The 15,203-nt window shown below is 44.1% G+C and overlaps 1 protein-coding gene across 1 annotated transcript in view; it reads left to right on the forward strand.

The window, feature by feature from the left end:
- Nucleotides 1-1,327: 1,327 nt before the first annotated feature.
- MCMDC2 (minichromosome maintenance domain containing 2) overlaps nt 1,328-15,203 on the forward strand; it is a 1,221,288-nt gene continuing 1,207,412 nt past the window's right edge. Inside the window, exon 1 of the mRNA XM_069218905.1 lies at nt 1,328-1,456. Within this exon, the coding sequence (XP_069075006.1) occupies nt 1,351-1,456 (106 nt within the window). The 5' untranslated portion in view covers nt 1,328-1,350. The remainder of the gene's footprint in view (nt 1,457-15,203) is intronic.

Here is a 15,203-nt window from a genome sequence, read left to right on the forward strand (position 1 = left end):
TGGGTAAGGCCAGAATCACCGGGAAGCCTACGTCTCCCGGTAACCGTCTTCTGCAGTCCCGAGACTCAGCAAGAAGAGGGAACACAGGACGCTGGTGAGGTAAACCGAGAGTTCAGGATGAGAGCGTCGGAAGAAATGCCGGAAGCGGAGGTACCTGAGACTGTGACAAAAAGAGGGGGGAACAGGTACAATTTGCGACCCCGTATCACGACCCCTCGGAACCTCCAAGACTATGACTGTGAGTAGCGGAGCCACAGAACGAGGGAAGTGGATCCTTCCGTTTAACAATTGTGTTTTTACCTTGATAACTTTTTCAGGCCTGGGAACCTGAGTTTGCAGTTTGTATTCGTTTGACATCATCATGTTTGGTTTTATTTTAAGGTGATGAGGAATGTTATGTCCGACCCCGGACGATACCACCAGTCCCGGGGGGGGGAAGTGGTGACCCTCACTAAATGTGAGAAAAGAATAATGGTGACCCTCTGGCGTCCGGCCAATGTGGTATGGTCCGGACGTCAGGGACCAAGGTAATAAAAGACACTGCAGGGAGGGGCGGAGGCAGTGAACGTTTACCAGCACTTGGTGTGGTGTGCTCTGTTCAGCGCGTATGCTACCGCGCGTCCGCGCATGCTGCCGCGTGTCCCAGGCCCCCAAAGCGAGTGTTCTCCTGACATCGGAGAACACAACAGCAAGTAGGCCACGACTTCAGCTAAGTTAGCTTCTACGATATATAATGCAAAACATAGGTTATACATCTCATTATGGCATATTACTACATCATTATTACACATTTTCATTATTTCACGCATTTTTAGTTATTTTAGTACAAGTTTGTATATGTGGCTGACATACACCGTAGGCACATTTTCAAAAACATGCACATTAGTTTTCTTTACAATTAATTTCTCTATGAACTTTTATAAATCATAACATATATGCATTTATTAATAATTTCTAATTAGCATATTTGCGTCAACAAAGGTCTGTCAAAGTCTACCCTCCGATCATGACATAGAATTTAAACGTCTCGGGTAAGAGGCATCGAAACCGCATTCTATTTCTAGCCAACCTTTTTTCTTTTCAACCTTACACGTTCACCTTGCAAGTTCCCTACGCTAAACTCTTACACTTTGACGACCTCTTAAACTCACTTTTTGCTTTACCCATTTTTCGTGGTATGGCAACCACTCTTGTTCTGATTAGGATGAAAGGATTAGTTTATTCTGGCGGAGGGATACATGTATATAGATTAATAATCACTTGAGCAGACCGGAAGCACTGTTACGTACGTCTGCCGCGCACGTATTTTTTTGTGTGTGTGTGGCGTTATTAATCTTTTCTTCAGAAAACATGAGCCCATCGCCACAAACAGCGCGGCTGCGGGAGGCAGTTCTGGTATACCTAGACAGGAGTGGTGGGTTGCGGAAGTTTGTGGAGGACTGCAAAGTTTATGATGGTACCATACGCTTTTATCTGCCTGAAATGGGGAGTGGGAAGCTTGCAACGGGCACGGTCTCGGTTCAAAGTATTCTAAGATTTTATGGGTATCTGCCTTTGCAAACACTTTATTTAAAACAGTCTTGTCTACTGCATGTTGTAAGGCGAATGTTTTGCATTGGCAACTCGTCATGATTTCTAGATTCTGGTTTCCGTATTTACGAAAAAAATAGCTTTTGTATGGGTATTTTTTGTTTTCTGTGCTTTGTAATAATGGCCGAGACAACCATACTTGTCAACCTGTTAGGTCTGGAACTAGGGAGTGGCCGAATGCTTTAAGAGGGTTATCCAATTGAAGTGAAACGCGAAAGAACATTTTTTTGAGGTTTATGAAGGTTTGCAAAAAATGTGCAGTATAGGCAAGTTGCTTTTTGAAATTGTGTATGCTTCCTGTCTTTATGCATTCTTATGTGCTGTACACAAGGGTATCAGTGAGCAGCACACAAAACTAAGCGAAGGTCACCTTCAACACTGCGTGGGACAACAGATAAGACTATACATCATATTAAACAGTCAGTTTGTGTATAAAACTTTACTGTAGGAGGCAATGATGGATTGGCAAAGTGGGCAGGTGTTTTTTTTTTTTTTGTCCACTACTTCCGGCCAAATTTCTCCGATATTCTTGTGGCATTGTTTTACCCCGTCTGCAGCTCGCTAGGTGAGCACAAGCAAGAATTGACTTGCCCTAGTGCAAGGAGGGCTCCCGGCGAGATTTTCCCATTGCGGGTGGTTGCAACTGTTCGCATTTGTAAAGCTGCTGCTCGAGTAGAAAATCTACTCGAGCAGCAGTAAAACCCACTCGAGCAGCAGCGCAGTTTGGCGTGCTGTGTGATGCAGTTTGCTCAGATTTCTAGTGCGATGTACTGATTTCCGCCTGCATGCATAGCTTAGTGAGATCTTGCTACATTTTTATGTAACTGTGGAATTCCACAAAGTGAAACTCCGCAAGTTACCCCCATCGCTATATTTTTTTGGGCCTCTGTCGACCAGCTCACAGATTTTTAGTGTCTTACGGGGCGGCGAGAGACCAGTGTATAGCAGCCTCGCTGACGGGGCCCAGGTATTGTGAGCATTGGGACAGCTTCCTGTGACTGGGTCTGCATTGTGTCATTTGCTTGTCCTCTTGTTTACCATGCAATTTCCCTGAGGCTAAAGGGGATGTAGTGTGTCTGTGAATCAGCATCGCTGGGGTGTTATTCTGGCCGTTGGGCCATTCTCAACTCTGCCCTTCTGGGGCTGTCTAGACCCAGAAGCAGTGTATTTCCCTTGTCTCCTACCCTGGCTGGCTATCAGATTCAGGGCAAAGTGGGAGGGGGAAGTATGCAGAGGCCTCGCTGGGGGCCACGTGACTATCAGTCACAGATGATTAAGGCAGCTTTAAAACACATTCAAAAGTGTTTTTGTCTTATATTTACTGTTTTAAGTGCATGCTAATAAAAAGAAAAAATCCCAACTTTAGGTGATTTTCTTCATTTTCGAATCAGGCAGCACATTAAAATAACAGAAGAAGGGCAGGTGGCAACCCAAGCCAGATTTGATGTTGTAGTTATTGGGACATTTTATTTCACTTTGCAAGCCCAGGAATATGTAATTAATATCCTTTTTTCGGAGAGGAATGAATTAAAGTGTTTCAGTGAACACTGATGCTAACTGTTTACTAATTCAGGACTGCAATACATGAGTATTTGCCTCCCTCTCTGAAAGTGGCATATGTGCCACATTTACTGAATTTTCTGGGGTAGATGCAGAAAACCCAGGACTCTTCTGTCAAATCTTGGTCCCCTTGTCACCATACGTATTGCTAGTAGGTGAAAAATGCTTAGTGTAAAATTCTCTCTGTACATTAATTTTCCATTTGCTTTAGTAATTACTTAGAAACAATTCAGGCAGCTGTCAAATATATTTACAGTAATTTAGTGATGTGTTTCTGTGTTAGGTTTATATTTAAAAAAAGAAAACCGTACTGGATGACACAGCTTTTATCATTGTTTTACGGACATGGACCTGAAAATGCAGGCAAAGCCATAGTGAACACTGAGTTTTGCAAGGATTCAGAGTGCTTTGCAAAATTCACTTTTTTTAAATTAAGTTCATGTTTTCAAGTGACTCCATTCTCGGCCTCCAGTGGGAGTCTTGTTGGATGATGTTGTAGAGATGAGTCACACCGGAATTGGTTTCTTCACGGTTTATTAATAATTAACTCCTGGTAAACACGACACACATGTATAGGAGACAGAAAGTCTCCTGGCTCTAGCTTCGTCCTTCTCCAACCGCCTCCCCTCAACGTTCTGATTCAAGATCACTGTTCTTGTGCAGTGCCATGGGCTGAACGCACACATCGCGCTGCACGAGTGAGTTCCATCACAACACATCCCCCTTCCTATAGCATAATAAACCATAACAATATAATGTTCTATTGAATCCTAAAATCTTAAACACACATAAACATTACAAAATATACATTACCCGGTTTTTAGCTGGTACACCTAAATCATCTATAATCATACTATTTCACTATGTGAAAAATAGGTCTTAAGCCAGCCATCCTCATTCGCATATATAATCATTAAACTTCTTGGGTCTAATCACAAACCGCCCCACTCTACTTGCTTTGTTACTATTTCCAGTATTTTCCCCTCCTTGTGAATCCACATGGTTTTCCTCCCGAAAAACATCCTCACTTCTACCTCCTGATGTATCCATCCTAGTGGTCCTGCTTGAAACATCTGACAGTTCTCCTTGTGACTCGTTCTCCTCATTCAACCATTCATAATTCGGTCTCTTGGCATTCATGGATTCAATAATCTCCAATTTACCCACGTCTTTACAATTTTTCCTACATAAGGATAAAGATGACAAATGCCAGACCTTTCCGTCATTCAACATTGCAGAGTTACAATTTTTTTTCTGTATTGTCATAGGTTGAGAAAACCGACTCTGATCTTTGCCCAATAAGCTGCATTTCTTTACCTTCACCACATCACCGATTTCCAGATGCACTGGTTTACATTTATGCTTTAAGTTTCCCCTTGACTGTATCAGGTGACCAATCACTCCTCCTCGGCGTCTGCATCCATCCAATATTGTCCTTGGACATAGCTGTTCTACCCCTCATTAGTTCAAATGGACTTGACCCTGTACTCTCCAGAGGTGTAATTCTGTATGCCCACATTTTATACAATTCCTTCTTCCACATTAAGTTATTATTATTTGCCAATTGAATAACTTTGACCACTCGATTAAAACGTTCAACAGCCCCATTCCCTGCTGGATGGTACACTGATGTGGTCTTATGTGTGATACCATTCCTCCTCAGATAGTCTTTACATTTCACTGCTGTGAATTGTGCTCCATTGTCACTTACAATACATTTAGGTAAACCTTCTCTAATGAAAATTCTATCCAAAAACGTAATTATGCCGTTGGTGTTGGCATTCTGTATAATTTCCAATTCTGGCCATTTAGTGAAATGATCAATTAAAACAATAGCATATACTGGTTCTTCATGTTCCCGAATGGGCCCTACAATATCCACACCTAGTCTTTCCCATGGCATATCAGGGCTTTTCAATGGATGAAGTGGAGGTTTAAGAGTAATTTGAGTCTTGTCAGAATTTTCACATTCCCTACAATTCCTGACTTTCCTCTCAATGTCCAAATCACACCCTGGCCACCAATACCAGTTTTTGATCCTCCGTTTAGTTTTAGAAATTTCTAAATGCCCTTCATGACACACCTCTAGGAGCTTTTCCCGCAATGTCTTAGGTGGAATCAATCTCCCATTCCTCATATTCAACCCCTCTTCCATTGATAATTCATTTCTTACTTCCCAATAAGGCAATAAGTCTACCTCAATATTCTTTTTGCAAGGCCATCCTTCCAAAATCATTTTACTTAACTTGCTTTGCAACTCATCATTGCTTTGTGAAGTGTACCACTCTTCTTTTGTTATACTTGGGAATTCTTCTGCTATATTTGCTACCAGAAAATCATCACTAATGTTTTCTCCTGGAACACTAGATGGTAAAGGTAACCTACTTAAAAATTCCGCAACCACATTTGTTATCCCCAGCACATACTGTACTTGGTAATTGAAATCAAACATTCTTATTGATATACAAGCCGATCTTGGGGAAGCATTGTATAACCCCTTTGTAGATAAGACTTTAAGGGTTTGTGGTCACTGCGCAATATAACTTTTCCCCCACACGTATTGCCTAAAATGCTCTAGACCCCATGCACATGCCAGTGCTTCTCGCTGTATAACCGAGTACTTTTCTTCCGCAGCTGTTAGAGAGCGGGAAGCAAACGCAATGGTCACTTCCTTACCACTCTCCTCCTATTGTGTAAGTACCGCACCTACCCCTCTACAACTAGCATCCGTAGTAATTATGCTTTATAAATCTGGATTAAAACCCAGTAGGGGAGGAGCACTACACACTTTATTTTTGAGAAATTCCAAGCTCTCCTGATGACGGGCGGACAATTCAAATTTATTTTTCGCCTTAAGTAGTTGTCTCAGTTCATAAGTGTGAGACGAAATTTTTTTCACGAACTTAGCGTAAAATTCCACCAAACCTAAAAATGCCCTCACTTCATCCTTGTTTTTTGGAGTAGGTACATCCTTGATTGCCTCTAATAACTCTCTTTTCAGTTTAAATCCTTCTCTAGAGATAACATGCTCTTAGTAGGTTACTTGTTCCTGCGCAAATTTACACTTTGCTTAACTCTGCCGTCAAGCCCTTCTCTTATAAAATGCACAACACTTTTAACATCTTTCTATCATGTTCAGCTCTGTCTTTCCCCATCACTAATATGTCATCTTGAAATACCAACAAATTCTCTATACCTTTGAAAAGTTCATACATTAGTCTTTGAAACATCGCAGCTGCCGATTCCAAACCAAACGGTATTCTTTTGTATCTATAACACCCAAAAGGTGTTACAAATGTAGTAAATTTCCTGCTATCAGGGTGTAAGCAAACTTGATGGTACGCAGCAGAAAGATCAATAGTTGAAAACCACTTTACACCTTTCGTGAGTGCCAACAATTCATTAATCCTAGGTAATGGAAACTGGTCAATTAGTATATTGTTATTAAGGTCGCGCAAGTCAACACACAATCTCAGTTTTCCATTAGGTTTCCTCACTACGACCAAAGGTGACACCCATTCCGCTGATTCCACTCTCTCAATGATGTCAACCCTTAACAACTATTCTAACTGCTTTTTTACATCCTCTTTATGTGCAAAAGGTATGTTCCTTACTTTGTGTATACATGGTTTGGCATCCTGCTTTAACTGTATCTTATGGCAAAAAGCCTTTAGCTTTCCTATGCCAGTTGTGACAATTGTGGGAAATTCTTTTTGAACACGTTCTCTCCATGCTTCTTTAGAATGTATTGTCATAACTGGTTCTGCACTATTAGGATCTAAGGTTATGCCCAGTTTACCCTGATCAATCCACCCCAAAACCGATGGCCCAGTAGCTGAAACATATAATTTCCCTTTGTTCATCCTGTCTTTAAACTCAAAATTCAATATTTTGTAGCCAACAATTTCAATTGGTTCACCCGTAAATGTTTTGAGAGATACATCTGGCCATTCCAACTTACCCTTCTTCACCTTATGTTCCAATTTTCTTTCCCACATTTTTTTATTAATAATGGTATACGGTGAACCTGCATCTGCAACAAAGGAGATATTAATATTAATACCCCCGATGCGCACATCATATATAGGTTTCTTTTTTTTTATACTACTACTAGTGTCCCCATATAATATGCATTCATCATTTACACTTAAAACACACATATTCAGATCAGTGTCATCAGAGGAGCTCGTTTGACCATCTTCTTCTTGGTGTACCAGTTATATTTTTCCTTCTGATTTTTTTCTGGCAAACTTTCTGGAAGTGTCCTATCACACCACACTTCCCACACTTCAAATTCCTTGCTGGGCATCTTTTATCATTTACCAAATGATTTGCACTACCGCATGTATAGCATTTTTTCCTTGCAGTATTGAATTGGTTACTTCTCTCTTCCGGTGTAATTTGATCTCCATACTTCTTCTTGGTTAAAACGTGAGTTGGGTACATACTACCACTCACTTTCGCTACTATCTGTTCCGTGTTTTTGTCATTTACATCCTTCAAAACAGCTTTTTCACACCTTCCTGTCAACTCAGCTCTTTTCACAATATCAATTACATCCTGGAGAGGTCTTTCTCCCTTCGCCCATAATTGTTCCCGAATGTGTTCATTAGATGCTCTCATCACTATTTGATCTCTTATCAGTTCGTCCTGTAACGCTCCAAACCGGCAAGTGATAGCCAGTTTCTTCAATGATGAGACATAGAGGGTCATTCTGACCCTGGCCACCAACCACGGGAGCACCGCCAACAGGCTGGCGGTGCTCCAATGAGCATTCTGACCGCGGCGGTTCAGCCGCGGTCAGAAGCGGAAAGTCAGCGGTCTCCCGCTGACTTTCCGCTGCTCTTTGGAATCCTCCATGGCTGCGGAGCGCGCTCCGCAGCCATGAGGATTCTGACCCCCCCTACCGCCATCCAGTTCATGGCGGGAAAGCCGCCATGAACAGGATGGCGGTAGGGGGGGTCGCGGGGCCCCTGGGGGCCCCTGCCGTGCCCATGCCAATGGCATGGGCACGGCAGGGGCCCCCGTAAGAGGGCCCCGAAAAGTATTTCAGTGTCTGCCTTGCAGACACTGAAATACGCGACGGGTGCCACTGCACCCGTCGCACCTTCCCACTCCGCCGGCTCGATTACGAGCCGGCATCCTCGTGGGAAGGTCGTTTTCCCCTGGGCTGGCGGGCGGTTTTACTGGAACCGCCCGCCAGCCCAGGGGAAAACTCGTAATACCCGCCGCGGTCTTTTGACCGCGGCGCGGTAATTTGGAGGGCGGGATCCTGGCGGGCGGCCTCCGCCGCCCGCCAGGGTCATAATGAGGCCCATAGTCTTCTTTAGGTTAGTCTTTCGCCTGTTTCCTATTAACAATTTTGTATCGGTCTACTGCAACACATACAGTTGGTTTGTAATAATTATCCAAATCATCTAATGCATTCGTGTAGACATTTCCATCTCCTGTAAGCCTAACTTTTTTATTTATTTTGTTGTACACTTTTAAGCCACCAGCACCTAGGCAATGCAACAAAATTTTCTTTTTCTTTTCTGGCGTTAGCTCTTCTTCATCATCACCGAATGTGGAGATGTAATTGACAAAATATTCTCGCCACTCTTCCCATTTTAATAAAGGTTCTCCAGACCCTGGAATGAATGCTTGTGGGGGAGACAAATTAAATATGTTTCCAGATGCCATACTCTTGTATTATTTAGAAATATACTTGTCCACAATTGTTTCTAAATATACTTGGTAGTGTATATTATCAGGCGTGAGATGATCCCCTTATAAATACACTTTACCAAATTTCTTTAGGCCATCCATGTCGTTTTGTTTCATTCGGTAACGCTTTACAAGAAGTCTGAAATAACAATGCGTCACCACTCCGCGGGACGCAGGCTAGAGCGTTACTAGGCAATGCAAACCATAATGCACTGCCGTGCGGTACGCGTCTCTGTACACGCGCAGATTCAACAGTTTGAAAAATGAGGATTGTGCGAGAGAAACAGACAGCAAGCAACGGAGGTAATAAATTGATAACAATTACCTTCCGTATGCCAGTTATGTTCTTTTTGTGAAGTCCCGATACTGTGGACGCGTCTTTTCCGTGTGTTCTTGTTGATTATTGATGAACTCCTGCGCAGTGTACATGTAGAGGTCACGGTGGCACACGGGGTTCCGGGAATGTGTGTTGGTCAGCTCGTCGCCAAATTTGTAGAGATGAGTCACACCGGAATTGGTTTCTTCACGGTTTATTAATAATTAACTCCGGGTAAACACGACACACATGTATAGGAGACGGAAAGTCTCCTGGCTCTAGCTTCGTCCTTCTCCAACCACCTCCCCTCAATGTTCTCAATCGAGATCACTGTTCTCGTGCAGTGCCATGGGCTGAATGTGCACATCGTGCTGCACAAGTGAGTTCCATCACAACAGATGTTTGTTGCTTTCCTTCCCCTCACTAACAGAAAAGGGCTTCCAGTCGTCCTGCCTCTCTTCTATATGGTCAAACCCACTTCCTCCCTGGGCTGCCTACAAGGGCGAGAAAACAGCAGGCATAGGGGTTTCTGCTATGTGCATGCGGTAAACTCGACTGCACCGGCGGAGTTCAGAGTTTTGCCACTCTGCTTGGAGGATGGAGTTCAGCAAAGAATCTGCCAACCACTGTGTGGCGGAGTTTACCGACACCCACCACTAAAATAACACACTTTAATACTACCATGTAGACAGTCATGACTTTTGCATGCATTTTTTGCATGTTTTTAGAAAAGAGTCTCGGTTTACATTCGCCCTGCATGGGGATTATAACTGCCTTGCTGCTGCTTGACTTAATAATTTCTCTTATTACACCAGAACTCTGAGCAGGCCACGGACCTGTGTGGACTGGAGTGCATTCCACTGCCACTAGGACTTCACTTTGTCTGTGAATGCTGTAAACATTGAAAGGGGGGGGATGAGATGAGCACATTTAGTTTCCAGACAGAAGCGGAGTGCTAGGTACTACTTTATTTGAACAGCACTAACTAGCAAATGTTTTTTAAATGTTCTTTTCAGTACTAACTGTTGACATTAGTTGAGCTTGAAAGTAGTGCTGAATTCCTTGTGGAGAAGTACTGCCCCCCCCTCCCAACACACATATTACAGAATGGTAGAGACCATAGTGGCGCGTAGCGTTCCGGTCCAGAGCCATAGTGCTGTCTGTGTATGGCTGCTGGAGCTCCCCATTGCTCACTATGATATGGCGTGCTGGGGCTCTCTACTGCCATGCTGGATGGAGTGCCTTCACGGGGGGATAGTGCTCCCTTTACCTTCACTGGTGACTGGTCCTCCAAACTACTGTGCCCTCCTAAACCTCTTCTTCCTGTGCCCAGAGGAGCCCCATTCTCCCCTGGAGGAACACATGGAACAGCATGGCTGTGCCCTAGAGCGAAGTGCGGGCACCACAAGGCTTTCAGGTACCCTCTGGCCACGTTCCTGAGGATGGCAGACACTGAGCAGTTGCTGACCATCGATAGGACGGTGCAGCCCTGCGTCTAAGAGAGGAGCAGCCTGCGGTGTGAACTGAGTGGATCTGAGCCCTTGGACATGCAAAAACAGCCAGCACAACAACAGCTAAGGTGACTGCATGGGGCATTGCGTAGCCCGTGTGATTGTGTCCAGAAGGGCAATATGTCTAGGGGTGCTGCTGCTGAGCATCTGCACAGAGCATTAGAATTTGGGGTGTGTCAGTGCAAACCCGAGGTTACTGGGAAAATCTGCATGGGACATCAACATCTGTGTGTAAGGCGACGAGTTTACAAATCCACCAGACTAACTGGTCACAGACAAGGCTGGCTTTCTGCGACAGGAGGAAACAGAACTCATTTTGGAGTGCAAAAACAAACTATTTTATGACATGGAGCGTTTACTTTAAATGCAGATCGACTTTTGACTTTCATGCTTCTTGTTCCTGAATTTCAAAGCTTTTTATGTGAGCATTCATGTCTTTCTCCAAACATTTTTGTGGTTGGGTGGTCAAAGAAAATTCCAACTCCTATGGAGCAGGCAGAGTGTATGTGATTGCGGTGGGGAGGGGCGCTGGCTTTTGAAAAAATGCTGCGGCTTTGGTAGCCGTGATTGGTTGGTGCATTACTGCTCCTGCTGTGCGGCATGTGCCCAGTCTGAGACAGGAAGTTGTTGCTGGCCGCACCTGTTGTGTGGTCCTGTTCGGGAGCATGATGGGGCAATGGGGTAGACTGCGCTGTCCCACTTGTATGATACGACTGATTCAGTCAGGGTAAAATCCACCTGTTCCACCATTTCAGGTATGTAACAAAGACCAATAAAAACCTACTCAGCAGTCTCCGACAAGTTTATTGGGCAGGTAAACTCTGCAGAATGTCACAGAGTTTTTATGTAATGCCACAGAATTCCACAGAGTAGAAGTCTGTGAGTTCTACCCTTCATCGAGGCTCCGACCCCCCATCCCCAACTCAGTAAGGCACACTTTCAGGATTTAACAGTGTAGTGAATCCTATCTTGTTTTAATGGGAAGCAGGAGTTAGCTTAGCCTTCTGGCTTGTAGACTTGTGCCCCCGTCACCCAGTGACTTTTACCTTACTTAGCTTGCTCTGTTCTAGCACAATTATTTACTGATATCTTTTCAAGGTGGTTGCATTGTTTTTAGTTAGGATGATGTTTTAGTTTCATGCTATCAGTGCCAATTTGCTAAGGCGTCACTATCAGCGCCAAAGATAGATAAGATGTAGGTATTTACATTAGGTACTTTCCCACGTTGTGCTTTCGAGGGAATAGTTTATGTAATTGCCACCTCAAGCATGTCTTGTTATCTATTGTTTGGGAACAGACCTACGTTACGGGTCTGATCAGATCTGTGTAAATGCACCTTACACAGACAGTCAGAGGGAGTCCTACCAGATGCCATTGATGCTATCCATGCTACACATCGCTATCCATGCTACACATCGCCTTGACGCTGACCCAGTCATCGTGTCCCCCCAGAGTCTTATCTAGAGACCTCATTCCAAGACAACGAGGGTTGGGGTGCTCTTCTCTGTCAGATTAGGTTTAACACGCCTCGCTCTTTTTAGGTTAGGGATTAGGTTCATCATGTTAGGGTATTAGGACAAATTTCATATCTCATATCATTTTATGTTATTGCAAGATGGTTGTGGGGGGGGTCTTTGTATTCATGACTTTTGTTTTTACCATTCTGTTCCTTGCATTATTCATTATCCTTATCATTGCAGCCCATGCAATTTATCATAGATTGCAGTATTGTTAATAAAAATCTATTGAAACTTTACTGCATCTCTTTAATTGCCTGTCTTTGATTGAGACGTGTTGTTCATGTGAGAAAGGAGTAATCTCCGTTTAACCACGACGCTCCCTGAGATGTCGCCCTCTTGAGTCCATGCATAAAGGCTGCCACAAATCACCTTTTACTGTTTGGGTTTTTGGTGAGGTACTGCTTGTGAGCCGGGAGTGTTGGAACGACAGTTGCGACTTGTTGTAGAACTGGCATAGTCACCTACAAACATTAGTATTGTCTTCCTTAAACCAGCAGTCTGGCCTAGAACAAGAGTCAAACTACGACATGGTACCACCAGCGATGGTGTTTAGGTACAAATTTACGGATACACTGACTATCACTGTCTCACACACAACAGGTACCCTAAGTACCATTATACAGAGACCTCCATGGTCTTGGGGAAGACCTCCTCAGCTGAACAGAGAGCACCTAGAGTAGGCTGTAGGGTGTTCAAGCTCAAATCATTAAAAGGACCTTTCTACCCATTAAAAATAATATATATTTCTTTATTGCATTTGCATTTATATTTCAACATGACATATTGTAGAATAAACTTGCATGTGATCTTCATGTGGATATTCAATGTCATTTCACAACAGTAAACATATGGGGGAATGAACAATGGCATATAAAATCTAAGTTCCCACATTACTGTTTTAGCAAAATTTGTGTTACCGTTCCCATGAACATAGTACCTTGGCCCCACACATCCATTCTATGCAGTTCGGAGCTGGCTCATTGTCTCAATTTGTAGGGTGTGCTCGTCTGTTTTAGCCTTGTGTATAATCACATAGCATGCTCTATTGGGCACAGATTTTTTCAAGTCTCTTCCAGTTCTGGCAGGAGGATCAAAGTGGTGCAGGGGCTGATGTTAGCGGTGTGCAGAGGTCTGTTGACATGAACTCCCACTGTGCCGTGAGAGGATACTTGCGCAGTTCTAGTATATCCTCCAGTTGGAGTGCCGTGCACTCTGCTCTCGTCCATACAGACAATGATTGCACCCATGCTTCATATGTTGGAGGCTCAGTAGCCTGCCTTTTACGGGTCATAAGGTGTTTGGCTACTAAGAACCCCAAGTCCAAAATGTGGGACATTGCCTTCCATTTCTTCCCCCTAGGAAATAACCCCAGAATGCATACCTCCCAAGTCATTAATAAGGGTCGATCTACACAATGCACGAGGCGGGCATAGACTGAAGCCCAGTAGTTACTTAAAGTGGGGCATGACCACATCATGTGTAGGAAGTCAGCTCCCAGGTACTGACATCGCCGACAAATGGCGTCTGCACAGTTAAATATCTGTTAATCTTATCAAGGGTGAGGTAGGCCCTTTGAATGATATAGTATTGAATGAGTGGGAGACGCATATTACGAGGAACATGTATGGAGGTTTCCAGTAGGGTTGCCCACTCTCTAGCTTTGAAGAGTTCCCCTCTATCTCCTTCCCATCTCCTTCGGAGAGCAGCCAATGGGCCAGATGTATGGTGATGCAGAGAGTCTGCTAACCAGTGTATTAAGTGTCTCCCCTCCCCAAACACATGCAAGTACTGAATTATGGAAGGTATGTAGGGCTCCTCCACAATGTCACCCCACGCACGTTGCAGAGTATGTCTGAGGGAGTTGTAGAGCATAAAGGTACCTGGATGCAGCCCAGTAGCCTCCATCAGTGTGCCAAGGAGTGTTGATAGTACCATCTGTGTAAAGGTCCCCCAGGGTATGTATTGCCACTGCATGCCAGGCTGCTTGCTCTGTTGCCAACATACCACCCGTGCCACATGGTGTCCCCAATAATGCCATGGCTGGAGCATAGGACGTAGTGTCTCTCGTGAGGTAACAGCATCTTCGGAAACAGCGATATGGTAGGTTTAACAATACAGGTGCTGGTGGAGTTAGTGCAGGGAGGAAATAGGTGTAGTAACTTACTCCGTGACCACACTGAAAGATCAGTGCCTTGAAGACAGCCAACAAGCTACCCACTGTAATTGTGCGGCTAAATAATAATGTTCTAAATTCCACAGTGATTTGATTTAGTGGGCGATAAAGCTTAGTGAGGGCCACTCTGCAGCGGGAAGCATTCCAAATCAAACTACGCACATCGTGCTCCATGGATCGACAAAATGAAGCCGGAATGTATAATGGTAGATTTACAAAATAATATAATAGGCAAGGTAGTATTATCATTTTAACAAGGGCAACCCTACCCATGACAGTCAGCGGCAGTGTTTTCCAAAATGCCATCTGGCGTCCCAGGCCCGATATAGCATTTGTGAGGTTCCCGTCAAAGAGATCCGACTTTGCATGATATACCTGTACGCCTAGGTATCTAAATGTGGTAGACTGCCAAGCCATGCCAGACACAGTAGGCAATAACCGGAAAATACAGGACTTGGCCCAGTTAACTCGCAAGCCAGAGATCCTTGCATGTGTGTTGAGTAAGGGCATTATGTCTCCCGGAAGATTCGCCAGATCTCTAATATATATCAGAAGGTCACCTGCGTATAAAGAGACTGCATGGCACCCATCCCCCAGGGGTATCCCCAATCTCATCCCGCCTCGCGGAGCGCCACTGCCAATGGTTCCACTGCACGGGCAAAAAGGAGGGGAGACAAATGGCATCCCTGCCGTGTGCCCTTCATAACATGAATGGTGAATGATACGAAGCGCCCTGTTCTGTTACGGTCCAACGGGCATGTATACAACAACTTCACCAATTGTATGAAATGAGGGCCAAATCCATATTTTGGTAAAACTGCAAAAAG

This window comes from Pleurodeles waltl, chromosome 2_2, assembly GCF_031143425.1.
Source record: "Pleurodeles waltl isolate 20211129_DDA chromosome 2_2, aPleWal1.hap1.20221129, whole genome shotgun sequence".
NCBI classification, from domain to species: Eukaryota; Metazoa; Chordata; class Amphibia; order Caudata; family Salamandridae; genus Pleurodeles; species Pleurodeles waltl.